Consider the following 27,544-nt stretch of genomic DNA (forward strand, 5'->3'; position numbering starts at 1 on the left):
TGACACAGTGAGGCAGAAATGAAGCATTTCTACAGAACACAGAGCTGAGTGCACAGCCGGCTCTGACAGAGGTTCATCTCTTTGTAGTCATTTTGTCCAATCCGTGTCTTCGTGCATCTCGAGCTGGTTTCGTTTCATTTTGGGTCTCGTTTTTGCAGTTGCGCATGTCATTTTAGCTCACAGGAATAAGATAGAATGACCACAAAAAGAGAAAGCTATCTCACAAACACACAAAACAACAAAAATAAGATCCTAAACAACCCATGGGAGACATGAAAACTGACAGAAGACAGAAAATAATGGCAAAGATCAAACTAAATGACCACCAAGAGAGAAAACTATCTTACAGTGACACAAGAGAGAGAGAACAGAGAAGAAGAAGAAAAACGAGACTCGAACGACCAAAATGACACAAGGGAGGGGAAAAATTACAACTACACAAAATAATCACAAGGAGACAAAACAAAAAAAAACAAAGACGAAACACCAAACAGCGCAATACAATGAAAACAAGACACAGAAAAACAACAAGGAGACAAAAAAAATGATGAAACAAAATATCCACAAAGAGACAAAACTGTCTGAAACAGACACAAAACAATAAAAATTTGCCACAATTTAACACAAAACTAGATACAAAACAGGGCAAAAAAAAAACACAAAACAAGGTAGACAACTACAAAAAGAGACACAAAAGAAGAAAAAAAACAACAAGGAGACAAAATTACTACAAAGTGTCTTAAAGAGACACAAACAACAAAAAACAAACACAAAGTGACACAAACTAAACACAAAATGACACAACACAAACAAGACAAAACTACAAACATATTTCCCTTTTTCATATGGAATATGTACAGTGTGTACATAACGACCGGTGTCCTCCATTGTGTCGGCGTCTTAGTGTGTCATGGTGAGTCGTGATGTTGCCCTTTGCCACGTGTCCCTCCTCCACAACGACCCAACACGAATCTTCCTGTGTTGCGTTCACTGACAGAGCTGATGTAAGCCTTTTTCTCATGGTTTCTCTCTTTACCGCCACATCTTCATCCGCATCCTTTCTTCAACACTTTGCCATAATTAAGACACTCTTTGGGGTCACCATAATATCTAACAGCTGCTGTCCTCACACCCTGATCTCTAAGCTGAAATAGGTCAGTTCAGGATTCAGACTTTCTGTTTCCAGCAGCTGGAGACAAATGAGTTTTTACATCCTGCTGCGCTGATATCAGAGCAGAACATGTTGTACATTCCTGAGAGTTTACCTGGCAAACCGATGTTAGCGGAGAGAGCAGCGTCACCGACCTGAGTTTTAAGATAAGCTCTGTGAGGAGGGAAACGCAGCACAATGAGAGCAGCAGCAGCTAGATTCAGCTCTGAGGGTCTGAAAAGTCTGAAAACACCAGACAAGTCTCACACTTTTAAGCAGTGTCAGCGCTGCATAGAATGGTCTGCTGCACCTCATTATCATTCTGCTTCTTTATCGTGTTTGTGTATATATGCATTTGTTATGGCCACAGGTAATTGGTACAAGTTCGCCCTGGTGCCTCTTCCGTCTCGTCGTGATTTGTTTGTATTCTGGTATAGTCCATCGGTTCTGTAGTAAATGAGGGGTGACTACGGACATTTAAAGCTTCTGTTGGTGGCTGCTAATTCAGTACGAAGACTCCAGTCTTAGCGAAGACAGTGGCTCCTGTTAGTACTCTGCCAACTTTGGGAAGAAGCTATTTTTTTTATTTGAGTTTCCGTGTATTGTGTGTTAAATATCTTGGCATCGAGGCACCAGTTTTGTCTAGCTATTTCTGTGCACTATTCACTCTGTTACTTTTGGTGGGTGTTGCTACTGTGTTTTGGTTTTGGCAAGGGAGTTTAGTTGTTCTGTTTGTGTAAGATAGTGTGTGAACTCCATTAGCCTTCGTTGAGAAATAAATGCTTTACCTGAACCAATAACATCAAGTTACTTTGTCCAGCTGACCCTAGAGGTTGGATCGGAACAGTATTAAAGCAATCACAATCGTCATGGATGGGCACAATGATAGTGAAGGACAGTCAGACCATTCTACAAAGCACTTGTGTGTATTCAGAAATTATTTTGCCATAGAAGGAATCATGGCTAGAAGATGATCTTGGTATCAAATGTAGGTCAAAATTTGATTTTTCATTTGTTTTTACTTATTCTGACCCACCACCTTTCCACAACATGTTGATTTAACCCTTGAAAGTTTACCAAAAATGCACTTTTTAAAGTTTTCTCTGGTGAATTATCACATCCAGGATACCAATGTGTGTTTCTTTGACTCTATCAATCCATTAAACTGCTGCAGTGTTGCTGTTTAAACTATGATATATCCCATAGCACTGATGTTCAAAGTTAGTTATACAGATTTTTGTCTGAAAGTTGTGACACCTGGAGTGGATTTAACATGATTTTTGAGCTCAAATGTGTTTTTCAACCCCGAAAATTCCACGTGTCTAAGAAGTGTATTTAAGAAGTTATGAGGCTCAGAAATTATGGAAAAGGTAAATCAGAATATATGAAATTTGGACCCACCTCTATGTACTTCAAGAGCCTGTAACTCTGAAAATAGTCATAGTATGAAGGTAAAACTTTACATAGCTTCATTGAAAATATTAAAGTCACTGTAGATTAAAAAAAACATCATTCACCAGTGAAGAACAATAACTATGCAAAACTGCAAAACAAACAGGGAGGCAGTAAAAGAGAAGACATATTAACAAACAACTGAATATGTTCTTTGCCTTTTTGATCTGCTGTTGAAAAATAAGAAAGGCACAAAAGCAACTTTGATTCAGGAAAATGCTGCAGCTTGGATGAATAATATCTGGTTGCAACGACATCTCCAGCCTCACACATGTGGATGAATATCTCTGCTTTCTAACAGAATCCCTATCAGATCAGTTGAGTTCAACCGAAAGCCCGAGCAGAACGAATGACAAATAATGAAGGTACAAACACTTTCCTCTCAGTGTTAAACCCACAGAGTCTTCACACATGATCACCTCGACAGCATCCTGGAATGAGTTTGACCTCTGTGTCAGCAGTCATTTGGTACGAGTGGGTGTCACAATCCTCAGGTGGAGAGGATTCATTTAGAAGTCTGCCTCTTCAGAGCTTAAACCTACAGCATAAGTTTACCTCTGAGTGGAAGTTAAACCAAACGAACGTCTCAGCAACTTCACTTCTGCTGAGCTTCACATACAGCTGCTTCACAACCAACAACACAAACACCAATAAAACCAAGAACACAAACAACACCAATAAAACCAAATAACACCAATAAAACCAAATAACACCAATAAAACCAGCAACACAAAAAAGACGAACAAAATCATCAAAACCAAAACCATCGATAACAAAACCAAGAAGACTAGCAATGCCAACAAAATCAGCAAAACCAGCAACACCAGCAACACAGCCAGCAACACCAAAAGAACCCAAGAAAACTAAGAGCAGCAACACCAACAAAACAAAACAAAACAAAAAACAACACCAGCATAACCAACAACAACTCCAGAAACACAAATGAAACCAACAAAACCAGCAACACCAAAAAAACACACAAAAAAACAGGAGAAACGAGAAGACCAGCAACACCAACGACACCAACGTCAGAAACAACAAAACCAGCAAAATCAATAACAACAAAACCGTGACCTTTTCAAAATAAATCTAAACTTACTTTTGCAATACAGAGAATGTTTTACTATACATAAACCATTAAAAGAAAATTAAAGACTTGTTCCTTAGTCACCATCAAAAAGCAGGAAATGTTCATTTTGTGTTTGTTTTTACACTACAGACCCAACATTAAACACAATAAAAGAGTTGTTTTTCACTATAGATTCACCATTAACACATTTAGCTTTTCGTGAAAAAGATCCCAACCATATTTGGAGCTGCTTCTAAATGTAACTATTCTAAATGTAATAAAAGTAAAATCACAAACTACAAGCTGTTTTTTATTTCCTTTTTGATCTCATTAACCTACATACTTCTGTGTAAGTAATATGTTTTTATGGTAAGAAGTCCAAAAGTGCAACTGTGGTCACAATAAACTTTTCTGTGGTTGAGCAGAAATTGTTGTAAAAATGTGATGATGTGAGATGGAAGGAGCCAAAGTAGCCACACAGCAGAAATATACAGAAACCCAACAGACAAACGTCCGACTCACTGACCGTGGAACGTTCGGTTCCACATCCTCTTGGTCACCACGTCTCCTTTAGGACGACTGTCAGACGCTGACATGGTCTCGTTCAGAGCGTGGGTGTAGAGCATGACGCCGTCGTAGAACCCTCCAGCGATGATGTTCATCTGGGAGAAATAAAGGTCCAGCTGTTACTGTTGTTACAGAACTATTACTACTACTACAACATTTACTAGCACTATGGGTATTAATACAAATACTACAACTACTACAATTATAAGTCCTACTAAGTCAACAATAATAAATACAGCTACTTTTATTACTACTACAAGTAGTACTACAACTATGTCAACTTGTAATAATAATACTACAATTAGTGCTACAACTACTACTAGTACACCTTTTACTACTATTCCTACAACAATTAGTACTACTTCTACTACTGCTTCTCCTGTCACTAACGCTACTACAATTACTACTACTGCTGCTGCTACTACATTTACTAGCACTGTGAGTACTAATACAACTACTACAACTAGTACAACTACAAGTACTACTACTAAAACAACAAGACGACATGGTCATCAATATCCCCCGCCACATGTGATGTCTATGAGTCTATATCCAAAATAGTGATCAAGGGCCATAACTCTGTTAAATATTGTCGCACAGGTCTCATTTTCGAACTTGATCAAGGTGTCCATGGTGTGAAGCTACACACTAAATTTCGTAATCCTAGCTGTAATAGTTTCCGAGAAAAGCTGTCCCCTTCATCTCGGACGGACAGACGGACGGACGGACGGAAGCACGAAGGCCAAACCTATATCCCCCTTTCCACTTCGTGGTGGCGGGGGATAATAATAAATACAGTACTTTTATTGCTACCTTAAGTAGTACTACAACCATGTCAACTTGTACCCCTATTACAACAATTACTGCTACAAATACTATTAATACACCCACTAGTTCGACATCAATTACTAATACTTCGACAACTCTTACTACGAGTACCACTGCAGTTACCAATACCACTACTACAACTATTACATCTTTTACTACTGCTACTACAAATGGAAAAACAACAACTACAGTTACCAGTACCACTACTACAACTACCTCTTTGACTACTACTACAAATACAACAAAAATAACTACCACTACTACTACTAGTGCAACTGTAAGTACTACTAGTAATACAACACATCCTTCCTGAAGGAGCAGAAACTCCAGGAGCTTCTTCCAAACACAGAGCATAAATACTGACACATTGGAAATAATAAATAATGAAGTCTAGCAAATAATTATCCTCATTATCCTCATTATCACAATTACCACCGTCATTATTATGATAAAAGTCGTGTGTAGTTCCCAGCTGTGTTTCCCTGTCGTCTGTCTGTTTCTTAATGAGTTTTTTTTTCCCTTGATGTGTCATCTTATTGTGTGTGTGTGTGGGGTGCGTTAACCACATTAGCTTCCCTGTGCTGTCTGCTGCTGTTTTACTGACCAAACACACACACATACAGACACACACACGGACACACACAGTGGCTGATAAAGAGACAGACTGCAGCTCTGTAACACGTCTGAATGTATAACAGAATTAAGCAGAGTGTCTGGTTACTGATACAGCTGCAGGCAGAGAGCTGGAGAGGAGCAGGAACAATTACACAAAGACAAAAAAAAAAAATCAACACAAAAAGACATCTCTATAAATCCCTACAAAGAAGAAAAATCATCCACAAAACAGACTCAAAATCATCCCCAATATGTCAAATCACCACAAGAAGACAGAAACAACTCAAAATCACTACAGAGATGCAGAATCACAAAAAAAGTTTAAGAAATCATCATAAAAAGACTCAATCACCACAAAGACGAGAAACAAAATGATAAATTACGACAAAGGAACACAAAATAACCACAAAGACACACAAAACGACCACAAAGAGACACAAAACAACCACAAAGAGACATAAAATGACCATAAAAGACACACAACAACAACAAATACACACAAAATGACCACAAACAGACCCAAAATGATCACAAAAAGATGCAAGATGATCACAGAGGTTAATACAACTACAGAGAGACACACAAAAAAAAACAAAGCAAAACTAACACCAAAATGACTACAAAGAGCCACAAAACAACCACAAAGAGAAAAAAGATTACAAATAGACACAAGATACCACAAAGACAACAATAGACAGAAACAGACAAAACCGAACACAAAGAGACACAAAATGACCATAAAGAGACAAAAAGACCAGAAAAAATATACAAAATGACTAAAACAGAAAAAATACACACTAAAAGACACATAACCAACCACAAATACACATAAAACGGGGACAAAAAGATGCAAAATGACCACAAAAATACACAAAACGACCACAAAGACACACAAAACAAACTAACAACTTTGCTACAACATAAATTCCAGCTGGGTAATGTGACATGCTGATGAATTGAGCCAGATAATGTTTGTAAAACGTGTCATCTCAGAGGGCGGTTCTTCTTCACACATTCAGAGGCGATGAGTTCTTTGTCTTGAACACTTCCTCACCGGGAAGCTGACATGCAGTTTTCCAGGCGTAGCTGACCTGTGACTGGAGGTGTGTTATTTGTGTTGCCGATGCTCTGTGTGTGTTGTGTGTCTGTGCAGTATCAGGATCAGATCAGCAGCTCCTCCTGCAGCAGTAATTACACATTTGCATCATAGTGTCTCCTTCCACATGCAGCTTAGCTACAGCATTCAAACTGTCAGCGTGTTTAATGACACAGTTCCCTCATTCTTTATAACATGGTGTGTGTGTGTGTGTGTGTGTGTCTGTGTGCAACCTGCTGCTGTATTAGGTGGCAGTGATATGAACAAAACATGAAAGTCTTATCAGTTCTTTTTATCATCTGACTTCCAGGATGGTTGAAGCAAGCAGCAGCCCCCTCAACCCCTGAATTAATGAGAAGGCAAACAAATATACTAAAAGACACTGAAACACAATATTCACAAGAACAAAGAGATGCAAAATCACCACAAAAAGTGACAAAATAAGCACAAAATGACAACAAAACAAAATAAAAAAATCATCACAGACAACTAAAAATAGACAAAAACAACCACAAAGAGGCACAAAATGACGGTAAGGAGATGAAGAAACCCCACAATGAGACAAAATGACCACAAACACACATATCACGACCACAAAAAGACACAAAATCACACTTAAGATACTTAAATTATCAAAAAAACCACAAAATTACTACAAAGAAATACAAATTTACCCCTGCAAATTGTCACAACGAGTTGCTAAACCACTTTAAGGATACTAAATAACCAAACAAGAGATTTAAAACCACCACAAATAGACAGAAAACCACCACTAAAATACTTTGAACCACCACAAAGAGACACAAAATGGCCATAAAATGACTACAAATCAACCAAAAAACTGAAAAACAGCTAAAATGATGCAAAACAACTGCAAGATAACACAAAAATATCACAAGAAGAGACAAAACAAGCCCAAATAGTTAGGAAACAATTGAAATAAGATAAAATGACCATGAAAAGACAGAAAATGACCAAAAAATGACCACAAAACTACACTGAAGAGATGCAAAATCTCCTTAAAGAGACACTAAACCACCACAAAAAAACCACAAAATAAGCAAAAAAAGGAAGCATAACCACCACAGGAAGTAGCAAAACAATCACAAAGATACAAAACTAGAGACACAAAATCACCAGAACGCGACACATAACAACCATAAGTAGACAATATGATGTAAAAGACTACAAACAAAGCACTAAACGACTACAAAAAGATGCAAAATCAACACAAATAGTCATAAAATAACCAAAAGAGATGGAAAACCACTACAGAGACACAAAAACAACCACAAATAGACACAAAATTATGGTGAGGCGTTAAAGGCTACAAACAGAAAGACATAAAATCTAAAAAATAAAAATAACACAAAGATGCAAAATGACTGCAAAAGACAAGAATCAACCACAACCAGATGTCAAACAACCACAAGGCCGAGCAGAATTACTACAAGAGACACACAAAGACACAAAAGATAACACTGCCTTATAACGAGTGCATGATTTCTGATTTACTAAATCCAAAGTTTAAGAGACAGATTTTGGTTGCGTGGAAGCTTTACAGACACACAGCCACTTTTTATACTATTAACAATCCTTAAACTGCATTTGCGAGTAACCGTCACACACAGACAAACACAGACACACAATGGTCTCACCAGAGTGTCCTCGATGGTGTAGTTGAACATCGCCTTGGCGTCTTTCTTCAGGTGGGAGACAAACTGTCGGTACTCGGGGTTCTGAGGCTCTCGGTATGTCATGATCTTCACGTTCTGAGGACAGAAAGACATTAACGTTAGACAGACACAGTAAACAAGGTTGTGCACATGAAATACAAAATCTGCTTCTCCATCAAAAACACGCAGCAGAACCTCTGTGGATAAAACGCCATAATGGGATATGCAACAGAGTAAATCTACAATGAACATTTATTTCTTTTGAAAGTGTCACTGGATCAAATGAAGCCACATAAAGACAAAGTTATTACACAATAAATGTGTTGACATACATAAAACAGAACACACAAAAAAAACAAGGAGGAGACAATATTGTCTCTTGAAGTTTGTCAAGGCTGCAAAAATGTACATAGTTAATTATCTATTTGTGGAGTTTCTGTTTTTCTTAGCATTGGTACCACATCTTGGCACCAGACAAAATTCTGAATTTTATGATGTATTCATAGCCGATTGTTGAAAGTTGTACTCAAAAATTGCTAAAAATAAAACCCTCAAAACTGTCTCACATACAAATACGTTTCCAAAATGCCAAAAAATAGCTTGAAACAACAAAAAATGCCCAAAAATGACACTTTTACAAAATGACAAAATTGTGCAAACTTCAAAATTTGTCCAAAATGCCTCAAAATTTATCAAAAATAACTTTAAATGTGACCAAAATGACTTGAAATATGCCAGAAAGGTGATAAGGAGCAGTCAGACCATTCTACAGCTCTGCGGAGAATGGTCTGATTGCTTAAAATAAATACAAACCAACCAAAACGTTTCTTGACCTTGTAGCATGATGAAGAAGAGTTTCAGTCACACCATTCTACAGCTCTGTTAAGAACGGTCTGATTAGTGTAAAGGACTATAAACAAATTGAGCATTTTTCACCCTAGAAATGGCAATGAGGTGAAGTCAGACCATTCTACATCTCTGTAGAGACTGGTCTGATTGGTTTAAAGACACAAACAAACCTGAGCATTTCATCACCCTGTAGCAGGATGAGGTGCGATCAGACTACTCTACAGGTCTGTGGAGAATGGTCTGGCTGGTGTCAAGAAATACAGCTAAACCTGAACATTTCTTCCCCCTGTATTAAAATGATTGAGATGCAGTCAGACCATTCTATTGCTCTGTAGAAAATGGTCTGATTGGTTTAAAGATATCCAAACAGACCTGAACATTTCATCACCCTTTATCAGAATAATAAAGAGGTCCAGTCAGACCATTCTACAGCTTTGTGGAGGTAAAGATACGTGATTCTATACCTGAAAGGCGTCCTTGGCGATGGCGTCGTCCTCGTCCCCGCGGGCCCACGGCTGTTGGTTTTTTGAGTTGAGGCTTTCAGCAAACACGTCGATGTAGAAGAAGACGTACTGCTCGTGAGGAAGGTCGGCTCGCCTGAACTGAATCATCAGCTTTCTGAAGACGTCAGGGGAGCAGCAGACGAACATCACTGTGGAGATGAGAGACGGGATGGTTTCAGTCAGAAAATGAGAGAACTAGTTAGCAAAAAAGCTAGTGCTTTACTTTGTAAAAATAAAATCAATCTATATTCTGTCTTATACTTTCTGGTTTCTTTCCTCCTCTACCACAGTAAACTGAACATCTTTGAACAAAACAAGAAACTTGAAGAAATGCAGATTTTTCACAATTTCCTGACATTTTAGAACCCAACAGCTGAACGTTTCATCCACAAAGTAATCAATAAGCATTAGCTGCAGTCTTACATTACTGAATGTTGTAGAATTTATTCCTTTTTGGGGGGTTATTTTTTTTCAAACAATCTGTCAAACGAAGGACAATCAAACTTGCTGTGCAGAAGATCACACCTTCATTTGTTTGCTTTGATCAACTAAAAGTTTAAAAAAAAAGCAAATATTCAGTTTATGGTGAAAAGGGACAAACAACAGCAGCAAATCTTTTCTTTTGATACGCTAAATTATTTTTTCTTATGTATATATTTTTGCCTGAAAAATGGATTATCAAGTTGCAGGATCAGCCTTCTTTGAGCTGAAAACATTTAAGAAGCTGCATCTGAATTTCCTGCTTGGTACTGAATAGAGACACACAATCGATCAGTTAATTATTTAATTGATCTCCAACTTTTTGATAACCAGTTAATTGAAGTTTAAATCATTTTTAAATAAAAACTGCATAAATTCTGCTACTGCCGCTTCTTAAATGTAAATATTCTCAGTTTTTCTGTGTCACGGCAGTAAATTGAATATCTTTGGACAAAAAGACATCAATTCTTTTTGTCTTTTGTCGATTTTTCCAGAAAATAATGAAAATAATGTTTGGTAGCAGTCTTTGTGTTTACAATCGTCAAGCCTAAATATTCCAAAATCCTGGTCTTAACTTCAAACTAAATACCCTCAGAGAAAGAAAACACCCACAGTATGACTAAAAAACAACAAAGAAACACAAAAGGAGACACTGGCGACGGGCGTGGGAGAGCTCAGCTGCAGGGGAGAGAGGTGTGGAGGAGTGTGTGGAAGCAGCGTCAAGGTAATTGACACAGGTGGTGGTAATCGGCTGACCTGATTATCTCTGCAGTAGCAGCCTGGAGCGGAGGATAAAAGTCGGGCGGACAGAGAAGAATGGGGGTTCGATGAGAGGAGCAGCTGAGAGACAGCGGAGACTGCGTGAACTGAGAGGCAGCGTATCGGACTGTGAGGAACACCGAGTAGTTGAGCAATAAACGATATTCCCCCGACAACCTGGGTGCGTGTGTGTATTGAGTGAACCCGCGGACAGCGAACCTGTCACAGAGACCAAAAGCCAACCATGAAGCAACACAAAAATAAGAGAAACTGAAATGAGCAAAAAGTGCCAAAAAATTGACAACACATGAAACACAACATGACTACAAAAAAGACGCGTAAAGAAACCGAAAACAACCACAAACCGACAACAAAAAGACAGGACAAAATTCCAGATTTCTTAAGTTTGGCAGGAGAAGATTGTTAAAGACGAGCTGGAAGCTGCTGCTGAACTGGAAGAAATGTATGAAAGAGACGAGGTGTGAACTAGCGATTTATCTGTGAATTCAAACTGTGAGCCTTTAAGTGTCACTTGTACAATCAGACTGTGAGATGAAGCTGCTTTTATTCCTCGCTGCGTTTATGAGCAGCTAAAGAAAACAATCAATATGACGTCTCAGACATCTGGAGGTGAAATTATTCGTCCATCAGAGCAACTCCAGTGTATTCATCAGAGCTATGGTGTCTGTGGTCTGACTGAGAAAAATCCATCAGAGCTGTGAGGCGAAGCTCTGCAGCCGCTGATATGAAGACAGAATCAATACGTCCTGGTGGACCACAGAGAACATGACACCAGGAGGCTTCTTCTGCAGAGTTCACTGTACGTTTACCTCTGTCAGCAACATGCAGCAGATTTAAAGGCCCATGTGTACACACAGTATTATTCTGGACAAATTTTGAGTCACGTTACACAAGTCATTTTAGACAAATTCATGTTACTTTATACTGTCCATAAATCTGTTTGTTCTGGACAACTTTTGGCCACTTTTGACTATTTTCTACATCATTACAGACAAACATGTTGTCAACATATCACTCATATTACAGGTAAGAACAAGGTAAGGCGTAGCATATAGGAGACAAAGAAATGTTTGTTGGTCAATTTCCAAGTAAGTTTATGCAATTTATGACAAATTCTAATTCATTCTGGACATAATTTGAGTCATTTTACACAATTTGAGTCATTTCCAATAATTTTTGGACAAGTTTATTCATGTCATTCATGGCAATTCTTAAATCATTCTGGACAAATTTCAAGCCATTTAGAACAATTTTGGAGTCATTTCAACCAAATTTTGCAATGTTTTGGACAAATTAATGCAGTTTTTGAATTAATTTAGGTAGGATAGTCAGGTTTATGTCATCCTGGACAATGTTGACCAACATGCATTGTGTCCATTGTCATGGAGATCACTACTTTAGATGGATGCATGTCAGATCTTAATGAGTCCAAAGTGTCCAGTCGGACTGTAAACACACTAAAAGATGTTCTGTGTTGGAGGTGAGCAGACCATCTCAGCCTTTACTTAGATTTCCTCTGGATGCCCACAGTTTCTTGGCGTCCTCCCAGCTCCAGTCTCAGGAAGTCTCCAGAGGCGTGATGACATTCCTCCTCCATTGTTTCAGACTCTAATAACCTCTGAGTAGGAAGCCAGCAGTGAAACCACGCTGGGCTAAAAGCCTTCTTCCGATTGATAGCGAGCTCAGAAATCCCTCACCGCCACAGGGCGGAGTGGACGTCTGCCGAAACCAGATCGCTGCACTTCGACTGTTTTATTCTCTGCACTAAAAATACTCTTCTATAAATACTCCTCAGTATTTTCTAACTCTGTCCACTTTATTGTCTTTATTAAAACGGTGTTTATCCAGAGCAGGTTTACCACTGCCAGAGTTATTTCAGCATGCACTCTGGTACAGTTACTGATTACCTGGAGTTAGTAACTCACTCTGAGGATCACAATGGTAAAATAATGCAACTTTACTTAACTTCGGAATTCAAATCAAAGAGAAACTGACATTTACTTTAGTGTACATTGAAATTATTTCATTAATTAATTTTACAGAACGTTACAATACTAACATTCAAAAATGGTTTAAAAAACTGGTGAAAACTGCAGCAAGTTTCTCTATAATTATGATTTTTAGTTGATTTAAATCTATTAAAACAGCGTAATTTTGTCCCCATACATTGTAAAACAACAAATTACTATTTGTAAAATTACAAACTTTTTGATGTGGACATTAGCTTCAGTTTTGGCTGGTTTGGGGTTTTTTGTGTTTATAGTCAACATGTAAATTAATACTTTTCTTTGATTTCAGCGGTAACTATCTGCAATTTAACTAAAGAACTCATTTTAAAAATACAGTTAAAAACTGTTAAAAACCATTTAAAACATTTTTTAGTAATTAATATTTTACAGTGCAGGATTGAAGCTTGTCTAAGAAGCAGTAAGACGTGAAGATGGAGAATGTCAGGCCGAGTGGAATCAAGTTGAGTCGAGTCCAGTCAAGTCGAGTCATGTCAGGTGGAGCCGAGTCAGACCAAGTCAAGTCTAGTTTAGGTGAGCCAAGTCGAGTTCAGTCATGTTGAGTTGAGTCAGCTCAAGTCATGTCAAGATGAGCCATGTTGAGTCAAACTGAGTCAGTTCAGGTCACATCAATGAAGTCAGGTCAACTCAAGTCAAATCGAGTCAGGTCAAGTCGAGTCAGTGAGTTTTGTCAGGTTGAATCAAGTCAAGTGGAGTCAAGTCAAGTGAAATGAAGTCAAGTCAAATAGAGTCCGGTAAAGTCCAGTCATGTCAGTTCGAGCCAGTTCCCTTCTAAGCAGCAGTGAGACATGTGAGGGTGGACAGACATGTAAAGAGTGGATCTTATTCTTCCAGTTGTGTTTGGGTGTTAAAATGTCTCATCACACTGATTCAATAAGTCAGTCCGAGTGTTTCGTGGTTTCTTTTCACATCCTTCACTGCTGTCAGAATATTTTCTCATTTAGTTAATAAATAAAACCAAGCCTTTATTACATTTCGGTTTCTAATGTCTCAGGTTTTTGTTGTGGTGTTATTTCAGAGTCTAATTATTTAAGCAGATATTGTATCAAAGACAGTGAATATAATGGACTATATTGCCCAGCCCGACACTGGAATTCATTACTGTGCTATAAAATGCTCGTCAAGTCAGGTCAACTCTCTATCAGAGGTCAGAGAGCAGATACCAAAACCAGGAAGAGACTCAGAGCCCCAACTCAGAAAACACTGTGACCTCTGACCTCCGCACACATCCGGCCTCACTGATGTGAATGAATGAAGATGAAAGACAGCAGCTTCCACTCAGCGCTGCACTTTCCACTTCCAGCCTGAGAGCTGAAGATAAAAGGATTTGGCAACTTCATAGCTCAACCTGAAATCTGAACATCAGGATTATCGCAGCCCATCTCTGCAGCTTCAACCAGAACACAGAAGCTAAACATGAATCCAGCTCATCAGAGTGAGAAGAAACCAGAGTCCATCTCACCATGGCAAAATCCAAATCCCAGTGACCACAAAAAGACTTAAACAACCAAAATGTGATGAAAAACAACCAAAATAAAATGTAAATGACAAATGAAAAGCTGTAAAACAACTGGAATATGACGCAAAATGGCCAAAATTTAAAGTAAATGATGCCAGAAATATGCAACATGACCAAAATGAAATATAAATGTAATGCAAAATCTACTTGTAAATGACCACAACAGTATTTAAAATGACCAAATTCAACGCCAAACGACACAAATTTTAGCACAAAATCAGCAAAATTACCAAATTTAAGTTCAAATACCCACAGAATGGCAAAAAACAACCAAAATTAAATCCACATGAGCACAAGAAATGTGTAACAGCTAAAATGTCACGTAAAATAATCTAAATTAAATTCAAATGAACAGAAAAAGATACTAATCAACCAAAATGTGATAAACAACCAAAATTAATTCATGCAAGCACAAAAACATGTGAAACAACCAAAACTAAATGTAAAAGATGACCAAAAAGCTGTAAAATATATAAAATGAACAATTTTAAATCTAAATTATCGCAAAAACAGTAAAAATTTTCAAAATTAGATTCAAATCACCACAAAAAGAGGAAAAACAACCTTAACGTAATGCAAAATTACAAAACCCAATTGCAAATGACCCTGACAAAATGCAAAATGGCCACATTTAAATACAAATAACCACAAAATTATGTAAAATTGTCAAAATTAAATGCAAATGACCACAAAAATATGTAAAATTAGCAAATTTTATGGAAAATGACCAAAACTAAATACAAACAAAAACCAAAACATGCAAAACAAACAAAATACAGAAAACTATTTTCACATGATGTAAAATATCTGCAAATTATCACAAAAAGGCCTGAAATAGCCAAAATGTGATACACAACAACCAAAATGGGATTCAAAACAGTCCAAGTTAAAAAGCAAATGAGCACAAAACAACCAAAATGTGACATGACAACCAACATATGATGCAAAACCACCAACATTAAATACAAATGACCACAAAAATATATAAAATACCAAAATTAAATCCAAAAAGACAAAAATTCAACCAAAATGTGACAGAAAGCAGCATACATACGATGCAAAATGTCCAAAATTAAATGCAAAATGCCTAAAATGTGGCATAAAACAACCCCAAAGATAAGTAAAACCAAAATGTGACCCACAAAGCTCAGGAAATAAATCAGCGCTTTAACCTTTCACTCTCAGGATTCATCATGTTTGATTTAAGTAAGCGGCGGCTGTTTAAAGCTCTAATGAGACGCTTTGATCTTTCACTGAACGTCAGCAGAGATAAATCCAAACGTCAGATCATTAAAGCTGCACAGGCAAATGTCAGACGTTCCCATGTGAGGAGAACCGATTCTAAACATCTGTCTGCAGATTCACACCGGCTGCCGAGACGTCCTCCAGCAAAACATTCCCATTTAAACCAGCTGTTTGTAGAGAGACTGGAGCAGATCCCACTCCCAAAAATAATGTTTGCACATCGTCCACAACAGCAACTGTTTTTCCTAATTAACATCACACTAATTACATTCTGTAAATGTTCAGGTTCTCATCCAGCCGCTCACGTTTCATGTCGCCGTTACATCTGCTGCAGCGCTGAAAACAAACAACTGCGGTAACCAACAGCAAACAGCCAACAACTTGTTGATGTCTCAACATCCAACAGGCTTCGGATTCATCTGCATGACAGCCGTTTCATTTCAAGAAGAAAACTTCACACATCAAACCAGCATATTGTGCCTGTTTCCAGTTAAAGCAGGATGATGCTGAAGGACAGAGAGAAGCTGGACTCTGACAGCAACAAAGCTAGGAAAAGTGGAACATTGAAAAATTGTACCAAGTAACTAAATTATATTTTACACGAAGGAAGGAAGGAAGGAAGGAAGGAAGGAAGGGAGGACGGACGGACGGACATTATTTACCATTTTGGACGATTTTTTATTTTGTTAACATTGAAACACTTCACATTTGTTAATGAGCTTGGCTTTTAAATCAGCATTTTATTAATTTAGATATGCAAAATTTTATCTTTTGTGTGGTTTGAGCCCTTCAGTTTGGGGTTCTAATTTTATTTTTTCATTCTGTAAATCCTTCAACCTGGAAGGCAGACTTGAAAAGAACTCTATAAATAAAATTATTATCAATGTCAGTAAAATGTGCTGCAGGATCTCTTGGGTTTCTTTGATTCTTTATTTTTCTATGGTGGATGCAGAGTCTCTGATGGCTCCACGCTCATGTTTCTTTCACCTCCCTCCGCTGATGGATGACCTCTGTATGACGCTAATGTGCTGCTGTGATATCAGGTGACCCTGCGGGGGATCGAGCTCAGAGCAGAGGGTAATCTGGAGGTAGGAGGAGGGATGGTGCTGATGTATAAATAACCTCCACTGCCACACGACCGACATACAGAGAACAAAGCTTTAATATTCTCAAAGGTGTGTCATGTTAATCTATAGACACAAGTATCTCTGAGCTTATTTGTTTGCTTCGTTTTCTTTGATCTCTCTGCTCTTCATGTCGACTCCCCCTCACCTCGAGAACAAAACATTATTAAAAATCGGTGACACAAAACAAAATTCACTAGTCTGTGAAACTATGTGACCTTGTGGATGTGTAACTGGAAGATGCAGAGCAGAACTCTTATTCCTATTATTACAAATAGGTGTTTCCTAAAGCAGTGGTTCTCAACCCTGTTCCTCAGGACCCCATGTCCTGCATGTTTTAGATGCTTCCCTGCTCCAACACACCTGACTCAAATGATCAGCTCGTCATCAGGCTTCTGCAGAGGCTTGATGATCAGCTGATCATTTGAATCAGGTGTGTTGGAGCAGGGAAGCATCTAAAACATGCAGGACAGTGGGTCCTGAGGAACAGGGTTGAGAACCACTGTCCTAAAGTGTATTCTGTTCTGTTTTACAGGAAAACAGTCTCAGCAAAGAACACATCAGATAGCCTGAAGTGATGCAGTGGACAGAAGGTCAGATAATCACATCACAGCATCAGATGGAAAAACCAACACAAAAATATAAAATACGTTTACAAGGAAAGTGATCATTTGAGCCATTTTTATTCAGGAAATGTCACTGTGAGTGCTGCACTCTGTGTGGTACCATCACTGGGTGTTCGTACAGATACAACCAGTAAAAACAGGCTAAAGGAAATCTAAAACTAATCAAAGATCAATCTAAAACCAGTTCAAAACCAACCCAAAACCGGTCCCACACCAGTCTAAAACAAATCAACCAAAAACCAATCCAAAACCAAATTCAACACTAGTCCAAAATCAGTCTAAGACCAATTTCAAACAAAGTCCAAAACCAGTTCATCCAAGTCTAAACCCAGCCAGTTTTGGATTAAAGGTCTAAAACCAGTTAAAAATTTGTCTAAATCCAATTTAAAACCAGTTAAATTCTAGTCCCAAACCAGCCTGAACACCGGTATAAAATCTGTCAAAAACTAAGGTCAAAATCAAATTCAACACAAGTCCAAGAACCACTCGAATACTACTGTTTTAAACCAAATTTAAAACCAAATCCAAAACCACTCCAAAATAAGCCGAAGTTTAAAACCAGTCTAAAACCAAACCCAACTGACTTTCACTATAACTCTAAAAGCAATCCAATGCAAAACCAAGTTCAAAATCAGTTTAAAATCAACCCAAAACCAATCACAAATCAGTCTAAAAAAAAAAAAAATCTAAAAGCAAATCCGAAAGCAGTCTAAAACTAAACCGAGTTAACATCAGGGTTTATCTAGTTCTGTGTAAAGTTTCTGTCGTCTCTCTGCTTTGTTAAGCTGCTGCAGAGCCTTAATGTTCTTACAGCAGAGAAAACAATCATTAGAACAGTTTGTGTGTCTTAATTATTCACACCAGAGGCTGCTAATTGGCTGTCTGTTTAAACCTTGAGGACTGCTCTCTGTAACAAGACGTTCTGTGAGAGAAGTGAAGGGACTGTAAGCTTCTTCATTAAGACCTAAGCCTTTCAATTAGATGCTTTCTTTCTTCACTTCGCCTGATCAGAGCGAGGAGGCAAAGAGACGACCTGCTGAGCTGGAACACACCGCCGCCTCCATCATCAGCATGATTATTAGACTGGAACTTATCATTAAAGCAGAGGAGCAGGGTGGATCTGTCTTTATATTACACATCTACATATACTGTCACTTCTATAAGAATGATGTGACACGTGCCTATGCATTCAATCAGGAGTTTCAGTTAAGGTTCACATCTTCACAGAAGAAAAAGGTTGATGCCGCACAGCTTCAATTTAACCAAAAAGTGATTTAAAAAAACCCTAAACAGACACAAAGCTGCCCAAACAGATGCAAAACTACCTCAAATTATGACAAAGCAACAAAAAAGTGACAAAAAGACCCAAAACTGCGACAAAAAGACAAAACGATAACAAAATGACTACCAAGAGAAACGAAAGAACCACACAGTCACAAAACTACCACAACGAGAAGCAAAACAACCACAGAGACACAGAATGACCATAAAGGGACACAAAACAACCACAACAGGACACACAATGACCACCAGCTGATTGTAAATGGCCAAATATAGGCAGATAACAACCCAAATTGATGCAACACATGCAAAAACATAAAAAGAACAGACAAAAGACAGCCAGAAATAGACACAAAACATAAAAAGTGACAAAAAATAACCACACAAGACACATAATAACCACAAACAGATGCAAAAAACAACAGAAACTGATTTTTGTTACATAATTCTGCACACTGTAGAAATGTTTCACCAATGTTTCATCGAACAATTTCCTTTCTTGGATATCGTTTCTGAGCCATGAGACATGTAGAAGAAAGTAACTGATGAAATATCCACATTTTAAGCTCAGATTTGGATGATCATGATACCTTCAAGGACCGTCAGAAAACTGAAAAACCAATGATTCGTTCTGTGTTTCCGATTTATGACGGATTAATTGCATAGTTTTGGTGATTTTTTTTAAAGACAGCATAACTCTCAGGCAGGTTTGGGGTTCAGAGGAGGAATGATGTGTGCGTTGAACAAATGCTCGGTACGCCCAAGATCAAAGTTCAGCTTTGATGAGCTACAATTCAGCTCATCCAGAAGTCTGCACTCATCACCTTTACTCAGCACTAACCGCAGAGTGCAGAGCCACTGTAAAGTAACCTGCTGGTGTTATATGACCTTCAGCCTGCAGGGCCTGATGCTAACTCTGCAGCCGCAGGGAGACAACGGAGCAATTTTTAATTACACCTACAAAGCTCTGACGGGCCTTTTTCCAACACGAGGCTGTGCACAAGTGCCTTTTTTAAACTGCTGGAGCCATGATGTATCATCATAAATGAGAAACTTGTACGAAAAACACAGGTCCTTCCACAGTTTACAACACTGCAGCACACAAACATGACAAACCAAACACTCACTGCTTCTAAATATTGGAGATACTCCAAGTTGTATCTTTGTATATACAAATGAGAAATTATTTATCTGAATAAGCACCAATTTGCCTTTATATCCAGAACTTTAACTTAATCATTGGTTATTTACGTTTCATTTTGTTGACATATTAGAGGATTTACAGAGGAAGTTTTCATTATCTCCTTTAATCACTTCATAAATTGGAAAATAGAAGAACTGGGGAAAAAATTATTTGTTTTAAGGAATGAAATGTCAACTAAATCAGACTGCAGGTGATATGTGAACAAGCCCCTCTGTGAAAAACAACTAAAATGTAGACAAAAATAACAGTGGAAAGTTTGCATGAGATGCTGAAGTGCAGATTGGCAGACCAGAGGTGGAGGGCAACACCTTTGAAGAAAACAGACTTTTAAAGACTCAAATTGTAATCTGCTCTTGAAAGTTTTCTTTCCGCTAGACAACAGATACAAAACCGATAAAAATAAGTAAAAAGTGATACAAATAACCAAAAACAGACTTAAAACTATAGAAAATATACACAAAACAAACAGAAACAGACACAAAACCAAAAGCTGATCAAAAACAACCAAAAGTGCACACAAAACTGCCAGGAATAAACGCACAACTACCAAAAACAGCTAACTAGAGACACGAAACAGCTCAAAATAGACAAGAAACAACTAAAACATGGCAAAAATAAACATGAACATCAACAAAACAGCCAAAAATAGTCACAAAACACTCAGAAATACACAGAACCCAACCAAAAGCAAAGAAAGAACAAGTAAAAAAGTGACAAAAATGAACAAAACAAGAAACAAACCTGCTAAAAAAAAAAGTCAAAACAGCCATAAATAGACACAAAACAACTATAATGCAGACAAAACTGTACTGATGCAAATCATTCAAACATGAACAAAAAACAAGGAGAAAGTGATATAAAATAACTAGGAATAGTCACAAAAAGTCGCCAAAAAAGACACAAAACTACCAAAATTAGATGGTATGTGGCAACTTGTTGATTTCTAGCTGCTTATGTGTGTTTGAATAATAAAATCTGCCACCTTCATTAGCAGTTTGGTGGCGATGAAAGGTTGTTCCGGTGCCGCAGAGCTTGCCAGGACCGTCATCATGCTAATTTCATGTTTGCTAGCTGACAGCAGGCAGATCAACACCCTGCAGACTTTATCGCCAAACACAGCTCGACTGGCTGAAAGCGCAAATTAAAAACTAAAAATTCCTGCAAGCTTCCAACAAGGAGAAAAACACGCTTAAACACATTGGAGTGTAAAACCTAATATGGACACATCTGCTGAGCATTTTAATTAAGAGATTCACATTCAGCATCATTATGTTCCTTCACATTCCTCTTCTTTATTTGGTCAGAATATGAATTCAACAGGCTGAGAGTCACGCGGTGTTCAGAGCTGGATCTTTATGGTAACAGAACAGAGCTGGCTGCAGGATGGAGTGAAGGTCCAGAGGGAAGAGCTGCACATAAAGAGAAGCAGATGGAGGGTTTGTTCAGCCGGCCAGCAGCCTGATAACATTCACCGACTCTATGGGCCATTTGGCCGCCCGCCTGAGGCTTCTCACTGGGGAACCGATTGGCCGGCGGTGCAGGGGACAGAAAATGCAGTCACAACACCAGTCTTCACACTTCAGGCTGCATTCAGGGCCCTCCTGCTGAGGAAGTTCATGACCCAGCAGAGCCACAGCTCACAGTTCGCTTTCAGTTCCTCAAGGGACGTCATTCCACCACTTCACTAAATGCATAGTTGCAAGAAAAAAAAATCTAATTAACCCTCCTGTAATCTTCACTTATGGGCACACAAAAAATATTTTCTTTGTCTGAAAAAAATCCAAAAATTCAGCAAAAGAAATTCTGAAAATGTGCCAAACCTTCAGGTAGAAAATTCCAATAGTTCCTTAAAAGTTTGCCTTTTAAGTTTGTTTTTTTTAATTCCCCAAATTTGGCAAGAAAATTCTTGTAATTATTTTCAAAAAATGACTAAAAATCTTCCAAAAAAAATCCTAAAATATCTAAAGTGATTACAGCCTCCACACACAACAAACCGACACCTTTCTGATATCAGAACCAGCAGTAACTTCTTTAGCAATCTGAGCAACAGTAGCTTGTCTGTTGGATCGGATCACACAGGGCATCTGTGAGTCTTGACCACCCATGACCCTGTCGTTGGTTTACCACTGTTCCTTCCTTGGACCACTTTTGATAGATCCTGACCACCGCAGACCAGGACACTCCACAAGAGCTGCATCTTTGGAGATGCTCTGACCCAGTCGTCTAGACATCACAATTTGACCCTTGTCAAGCTCGCTCAAACCCTTAAACTTGCCCATTTTTCTGCTTCTAACATCAACTTTGAGGACAAAATGTTCACTTGCTGCCTAATATGTCCAACCCACTAACAGGAGCCATGATGAAGAGATAATCAGTGTTATTCAGTTCACCTATCAGTGGTGAAAATGTTACACCTGATCGGTGTATAATATCAATTATAAGTATACAATATGCATATCAATTAAAGATTTAACCACTGTGGGGTTTTCCTCCAAAGAGGAATTTGTAGCAGCGCTGATGCACACGTTACAAGACAGGAGTATGTGCAAAAAGGCAAAACAGATTCAAACTACAAACACACTACGGTAGGTTTACATAAACCTGAAGTGACTGTTTGTGAGGATGCTCAGGTTTTAAAAGCCATCAGTGTTTCCAGCAGTAATGAACCCAACTGCTCGTGAATCCTCTCAGCTGCTCGACGCTCAGATTCCAGCATATTAATCTTTAACTGCTGCCAGATGGATGGCTACAGCGGCAAGGAAGAAGAAAAGAGGCCCGAAGCATGGCCTTGTGGGTACATTTGTTCAGGATGATTGGCCGCCTGCCAGGCCACCGTCGTGACGGGAGTCGAGGAAGTGACATCAGCCACAGAGTTCGGAAACAACATCAGGACCAAAGAGAAACCAAGTCCAACAAGCTGATTGTAGGACTTCATTCATTCAGGAAACTGCTCAGTTCAACATATTTTCTGACAGAAACGTATAAAACACAGAAAACAAGTCAGTCTATGGCTGAACAACAGGTTCTAAATACCAATAGGAACAACACTAAGCAGCTACATAAATCCAGTCCAAATAACATCTAAAATATAATCTGAAACTAGTTTAACTAGTTCAAATCCACTCTTAAATTTAACTTAAAATTCAGTCTGAAAATCACTGTAAATCAAGTCTAAAATGCAGTCAAAAACCAGCCTAAAATCTAGTCTAAAAGCAGTATAAAATTCAATTTTAAACCAGCCAAAATCCAGTCTAAAATCAGTCTAAAACCAGTTTAGGCCAGCTGTGTGAGCTGGACGTGCTGTTGCTGTCTGTCGGTCCAGATCTGACAGCGTAACATTTTAATATGGGAGCTTCATCTTGATATCGGCTGTCTGCTTGGTGACAGCGTCGGCTAATCCCGGCCTGCTTTCTTCTTCTGAAAGGACACCGGCTCACAGTGCGATGGTCCGATACAAACGCCTGTTAATGAGTCCAGAGACGCTTTGTCCTCGCTGTGATTTAACGCCTTCATCAGCGCTCCAACACAAAGTGTCTTTATCAGCGAGTCGCCTCGTCCATCATGCTGATCAGCAGATTACAGGTTCCGAGGACGAAATCATCACTGAACTAAACCCTGAACATCCAACATCTGTACGACTTCATTATGACAATACATAGGCTTCAATATACACCACTTTTTGTTCTACTACCAGTGAGTCCACATCACCGTTTTGTAAATATGTCTAAAAATTGAAACCTTGTCCTGTCACACAACAAATTCTACTGATGAAAGAGGTCAGAAAATTTGGTGAAATGTCAACCAAACCCTGTAATTTTAGTTGGAAATATGGATACAGTACCACCTTTATTTGAAAATTCTGCTCTCTTTTTTCTATTTTCAAGGGCCAGCTGGACAACTTTGTGTTACCTGGGACAAGTTTTCAGTCATTCTGAATGAGTGTTGGTCATTTTTTATTCATCTTGGCCAAGCTTCCGGTCATTTTTGGACAGGTTTCAAGTTACTTTGGACTATTGCTATTGATCTTGGAGTTCTTCTTGGCAATTTTCAGGCATATTGGACTATTGTTAATGATTTTGGATTATGAAGCTAGGTTTTAAGGTACATTTTAAACAAATTGAGTTGCTTCCAGGTTAAGCCAGTAGGGGAGTGGACATGAAATCCTGAATTTCATTAAGCTACCTCAATTTGAATTTAGTTGTAATCAACTGACGCAGAAATTTGACTTGAAATAACACATAATATTAAGTTCATGCAACATTATGCAAGTCAAACCAATCAAAAATAATGTTAGATTTATATTAATTGTTTTAAATGTGTCCATCCAACTTCAGTTTAGCAAACTAGTAGTTGAGAATGAAAAATTTTCATTTGACAAATCTGTTTAGATAGAGAGGACTTTTCGTGTTTATTAATAGTCAGTGGGGACATTTGAATTTAAAAAGCAAAAAAACTACTAAAGGAAATACAATTGGAACAACTTGATTTTTAAATGTTTGTCAACTTAAAAACTTGTACTCATAATTATGGTGATTAAAAACAAAACACACACAAAAAAATACTCTGAATAAGATGTAAAAACTAGTAAGAAAACCTTCATTTTAAAAGTAATCATCTTAAAAATGCATTAAGCACCTTTGATTAAAGAGGAGAAGCTAATTCCAATAACTCACTGTAGTTTGTATCAAACATCTACAACCATTCCAGCTCAACCATCTCAGATTTGACATTATTTTGTATTTAATAAAATATGGATCTTTACAAAGATAGTTTGTCAATTTCAGCCTGACTATTTCAAACATAATTTTGTATTATTGTAACATGCAGCTACATATTGATCAGAAAATATCTCTAGTTGACTTCTGCAGTGTCAGTTTTTTGTCCAATGTGTTCAAAGACGGACTTTTCATGACGGTTTAATTTTTTTTTTTTCCATACTTCAACTCACCCATAATCAGAGATGATTTCATCTACTTGTCCAATACTACAGATTCTGAAGCAATGGCATGAGGAGAATAACTGAAATTTTCCTCTTTAATAGTTCCTGAGATAAGCCTAAAATATTTTTTAGAGTGCAGATAAAGCAGCTTCACGTGTTTAATTGAACTGTTTTCTGTATGAGAGTTAAAATACTTTGTAATGGTTTCACACAACCACGTATAACTGTGAATCTTTAATAAAAGGGGCTGATATTTACCTTGTCAGGCTCTGATACACACGTGGACAAAATTGTTGGTACCCCTCAGTTAAAGAAGGAAAAACCCACAATTCTCACTGAAATCACTTGAAACTCACAAAAGTAACAATAAATAAAAATTTATTGAAAATTAAATAATTAAAATCAGCCATCACTTTTGAATTGTTGATTAACATAATTATTTAAAAAAACAAACTAATGAAACAGGGCTGGACAAAAATGATGGTACCCATAACTTAATATTTTGTTGCACAACCTTTTGAGGCAATCACTGCAATTAAACGATTTCTGTATTTGTCAATGAGCGTTCTGCAGCTGTCAACAGGTATTTTGGCCCACTCCTCATGAGCAAACAGCTCCAGTTGTCTCAGGTTTGATGGGTGTCTTCTCCAAATGGCATGTTTCAGCTCCTTCCACATATGTTCAATGGGATTCAGATCTGGGCTCATAGAAGGCCACTTTAGAATAGTCCAACGCTTTTCTCTCAGCCATTCTTGGGTGTTTTTGGCTGTGTTTTGGATCGTTGTCCTGTTGGAAGACCCATGACCTGCGACTGAGACCAAGCTTTCTGACACAAGGCAGCACATTTCTCTCCAGAATGCCTTGATAGTCTTCAGATTTCATCGTACCTTGCACACTTTCAAGACACCCTGTGCCAGATGCAGCAAAGCAGCCCCAAAACATTACTGAGCCTCCTCCATGTTTCACCGCAGGGACAGTGTTCTTTTCTTCGTATGCTTGGTTTTTGAGTCTATGAACATAGAGTTGATGTGCCTTACCAAAAAGCTCCAGTTTGGTCTCATCTGTCCAAAGGACATACTCCCAGAAGCTTTGTGGCTTGTCAACATGCATTTTTGCAAATTCCAGTCTGGCTTTTTTATGAGTTTTTTTCAGCAGTGGTGTCCTCCTTTGTCGTCTCCCATGAAGTCCACTTTGGCTCAAACAACGACGAATGGTGCGATCTGACACTGATGTACCTTGGCCTTGGAGTTCACCTTTAATTTCTTTGGAGGTTGCTCTGGGCTCTTTGGATACAATTCTCTTCAATTTGTCATCAATTTTCCTCTTGCGGCCACGTCCAGGGAGGTTGGCTACTGTCCCGTGGGTCTTGAATTTCTGAATAATATGAGCCACTGTTGTCACAGGAACTTCAAGCTGTTTAGAGATGGTCTTATAGCCTTTACCTTTAAGATGTTTGTCTATCATTTTTTTTCGGATGTCCTGGGACAATTCTCTCCTTCGCTTTCTGTTGTCCATGTTCAGTGTGGTACACACCTTTTCACCAAACAGCAGGGTGACTACTTGTCTCCCTTTAAATAGGCAGACTGACTGATTATGAGTTTGGAAACACCTGTGATGTCAATTAAATGACACACCTGAGTTAATCATGTTACTCTGGTCAAATAGTTTTCAATCTTTTATAGAGGTACCATCATTTTTGTCCAGGCCTGTTTCATTAGTTTGTTTTTTTAAATAATTATGTTAATCAACAATTCAAAAGTGATGGCTGTTTTTGATTATTTAATTTTCAATACATTTTTATTTATTGTTACATTTGTGAGTTTCAAGTGATTTCAGTGAGAATTGTGGGTTTTTCCTTCTTTAACTGAGGGGTACCAACAATTTTGTCCATGTGTGTATGTGATAATATTCTTTATTGTTCCTGTTTAGAGCACACATTTCCTAAAGGAAACCAAAAAAATGAGAAGGCTCTCACATGACTCCAGCTGTCTTTAAAAGTTACTGCACTGGAAAAATGGACTAAAAATGATTGCTTTCAATGTTTTTGGGATTTTGTTCAACCCTCTGAGGCTTTAAAATCTGCTGGTGGGATCTAAAAGGTAAGTTATACAATGCCCGGCCAAAAAACAAAAGTTGCACACTAATATTTTGCTGGTCAGCCTTTAGCTTTGAGTATGGCGCTCATTCTGTCCAGAGAAGCATGAATTTTTCAACCAAGATCCTTTATTGATGATGGGAGAGTTGGACCGCTGCACAAAGTCTTCTCCAGCACATCCTAAAGATTCTCAGTGGGGCTGAGGTCTGGACTCTATGGAGGACAATCCATGTGTGAAAATGATGTCTCATGCTCCCCGATCCACTCATTCACATTAAACCTTCTTCAAACTATGTAGTCAATATACCACAGTTACCAAACAGTTATTATTGTAGTTACCATAATAAATAGAACAAATATTTAATTTCAAATCATATCAAGTGTAATATGAGTTTTTACATGTGACTTTCTATAGAGAT

General features: G+C 38.1%; 2 protein-coding genes across 3 annotated transcripts in view; both read right to left on the reverse strand.

Moving 5' to 3' along the window:
* Positions 1–27,544, reverse strand: part of LOC110963916 (uncharacterized protein C14orf93) — a 161,174-nt gene that overhangs the window by 73,190 nt on the left and 60,440 nt on the right. The gene's annotated exons all lie outside the window — the stretch shown is intronic.
* The window catches only part of npr1b (natriuretic peptide receptor 1b), a 71,928-nt gene that overhangs the window by 27,412 nt on the left and 16,972 nt on the right, over positions 1–27,544 (reverse strand). The window contains exons 3-5 of the mRNA XM_051956774.1: positions 9,767–9,954; positions 8,436–8,549; positions 4,198–4,333 (exon numbers count right to left, since the gene is read on the reverse strand). Coding sequence (XP_051812734.1) covers positions 4,198–4,333; positions 8,436–8,549; positions 9,767–9,954 — 438 coding nt within the window. The remainder of the gene's footprint in view (positions 1–4,197; positions 4,334–8,435; positions 8,550–9,766; positions 9,955–27,544) is intronic.

The sequence above is a fragment of the Acanthochromis polyacanthus genome, chromosome 12 (assembly GCF_021347895.1).
Source record: "Acanthochromis polyacanthus isolate Apoly-LR-REF ecotype Palm Island chromosome 12, KAUST_Apoly_ChrSc, whole genome shotgun sequence".
In the NCBI taxonomy this organism is placed as follows: domain Eukaryota; kingdom Metazoa; phylum Chordata; class Actinopteri; family Pomacentridae; genus Acanthochromis; species Acanthochromis polyacanthus.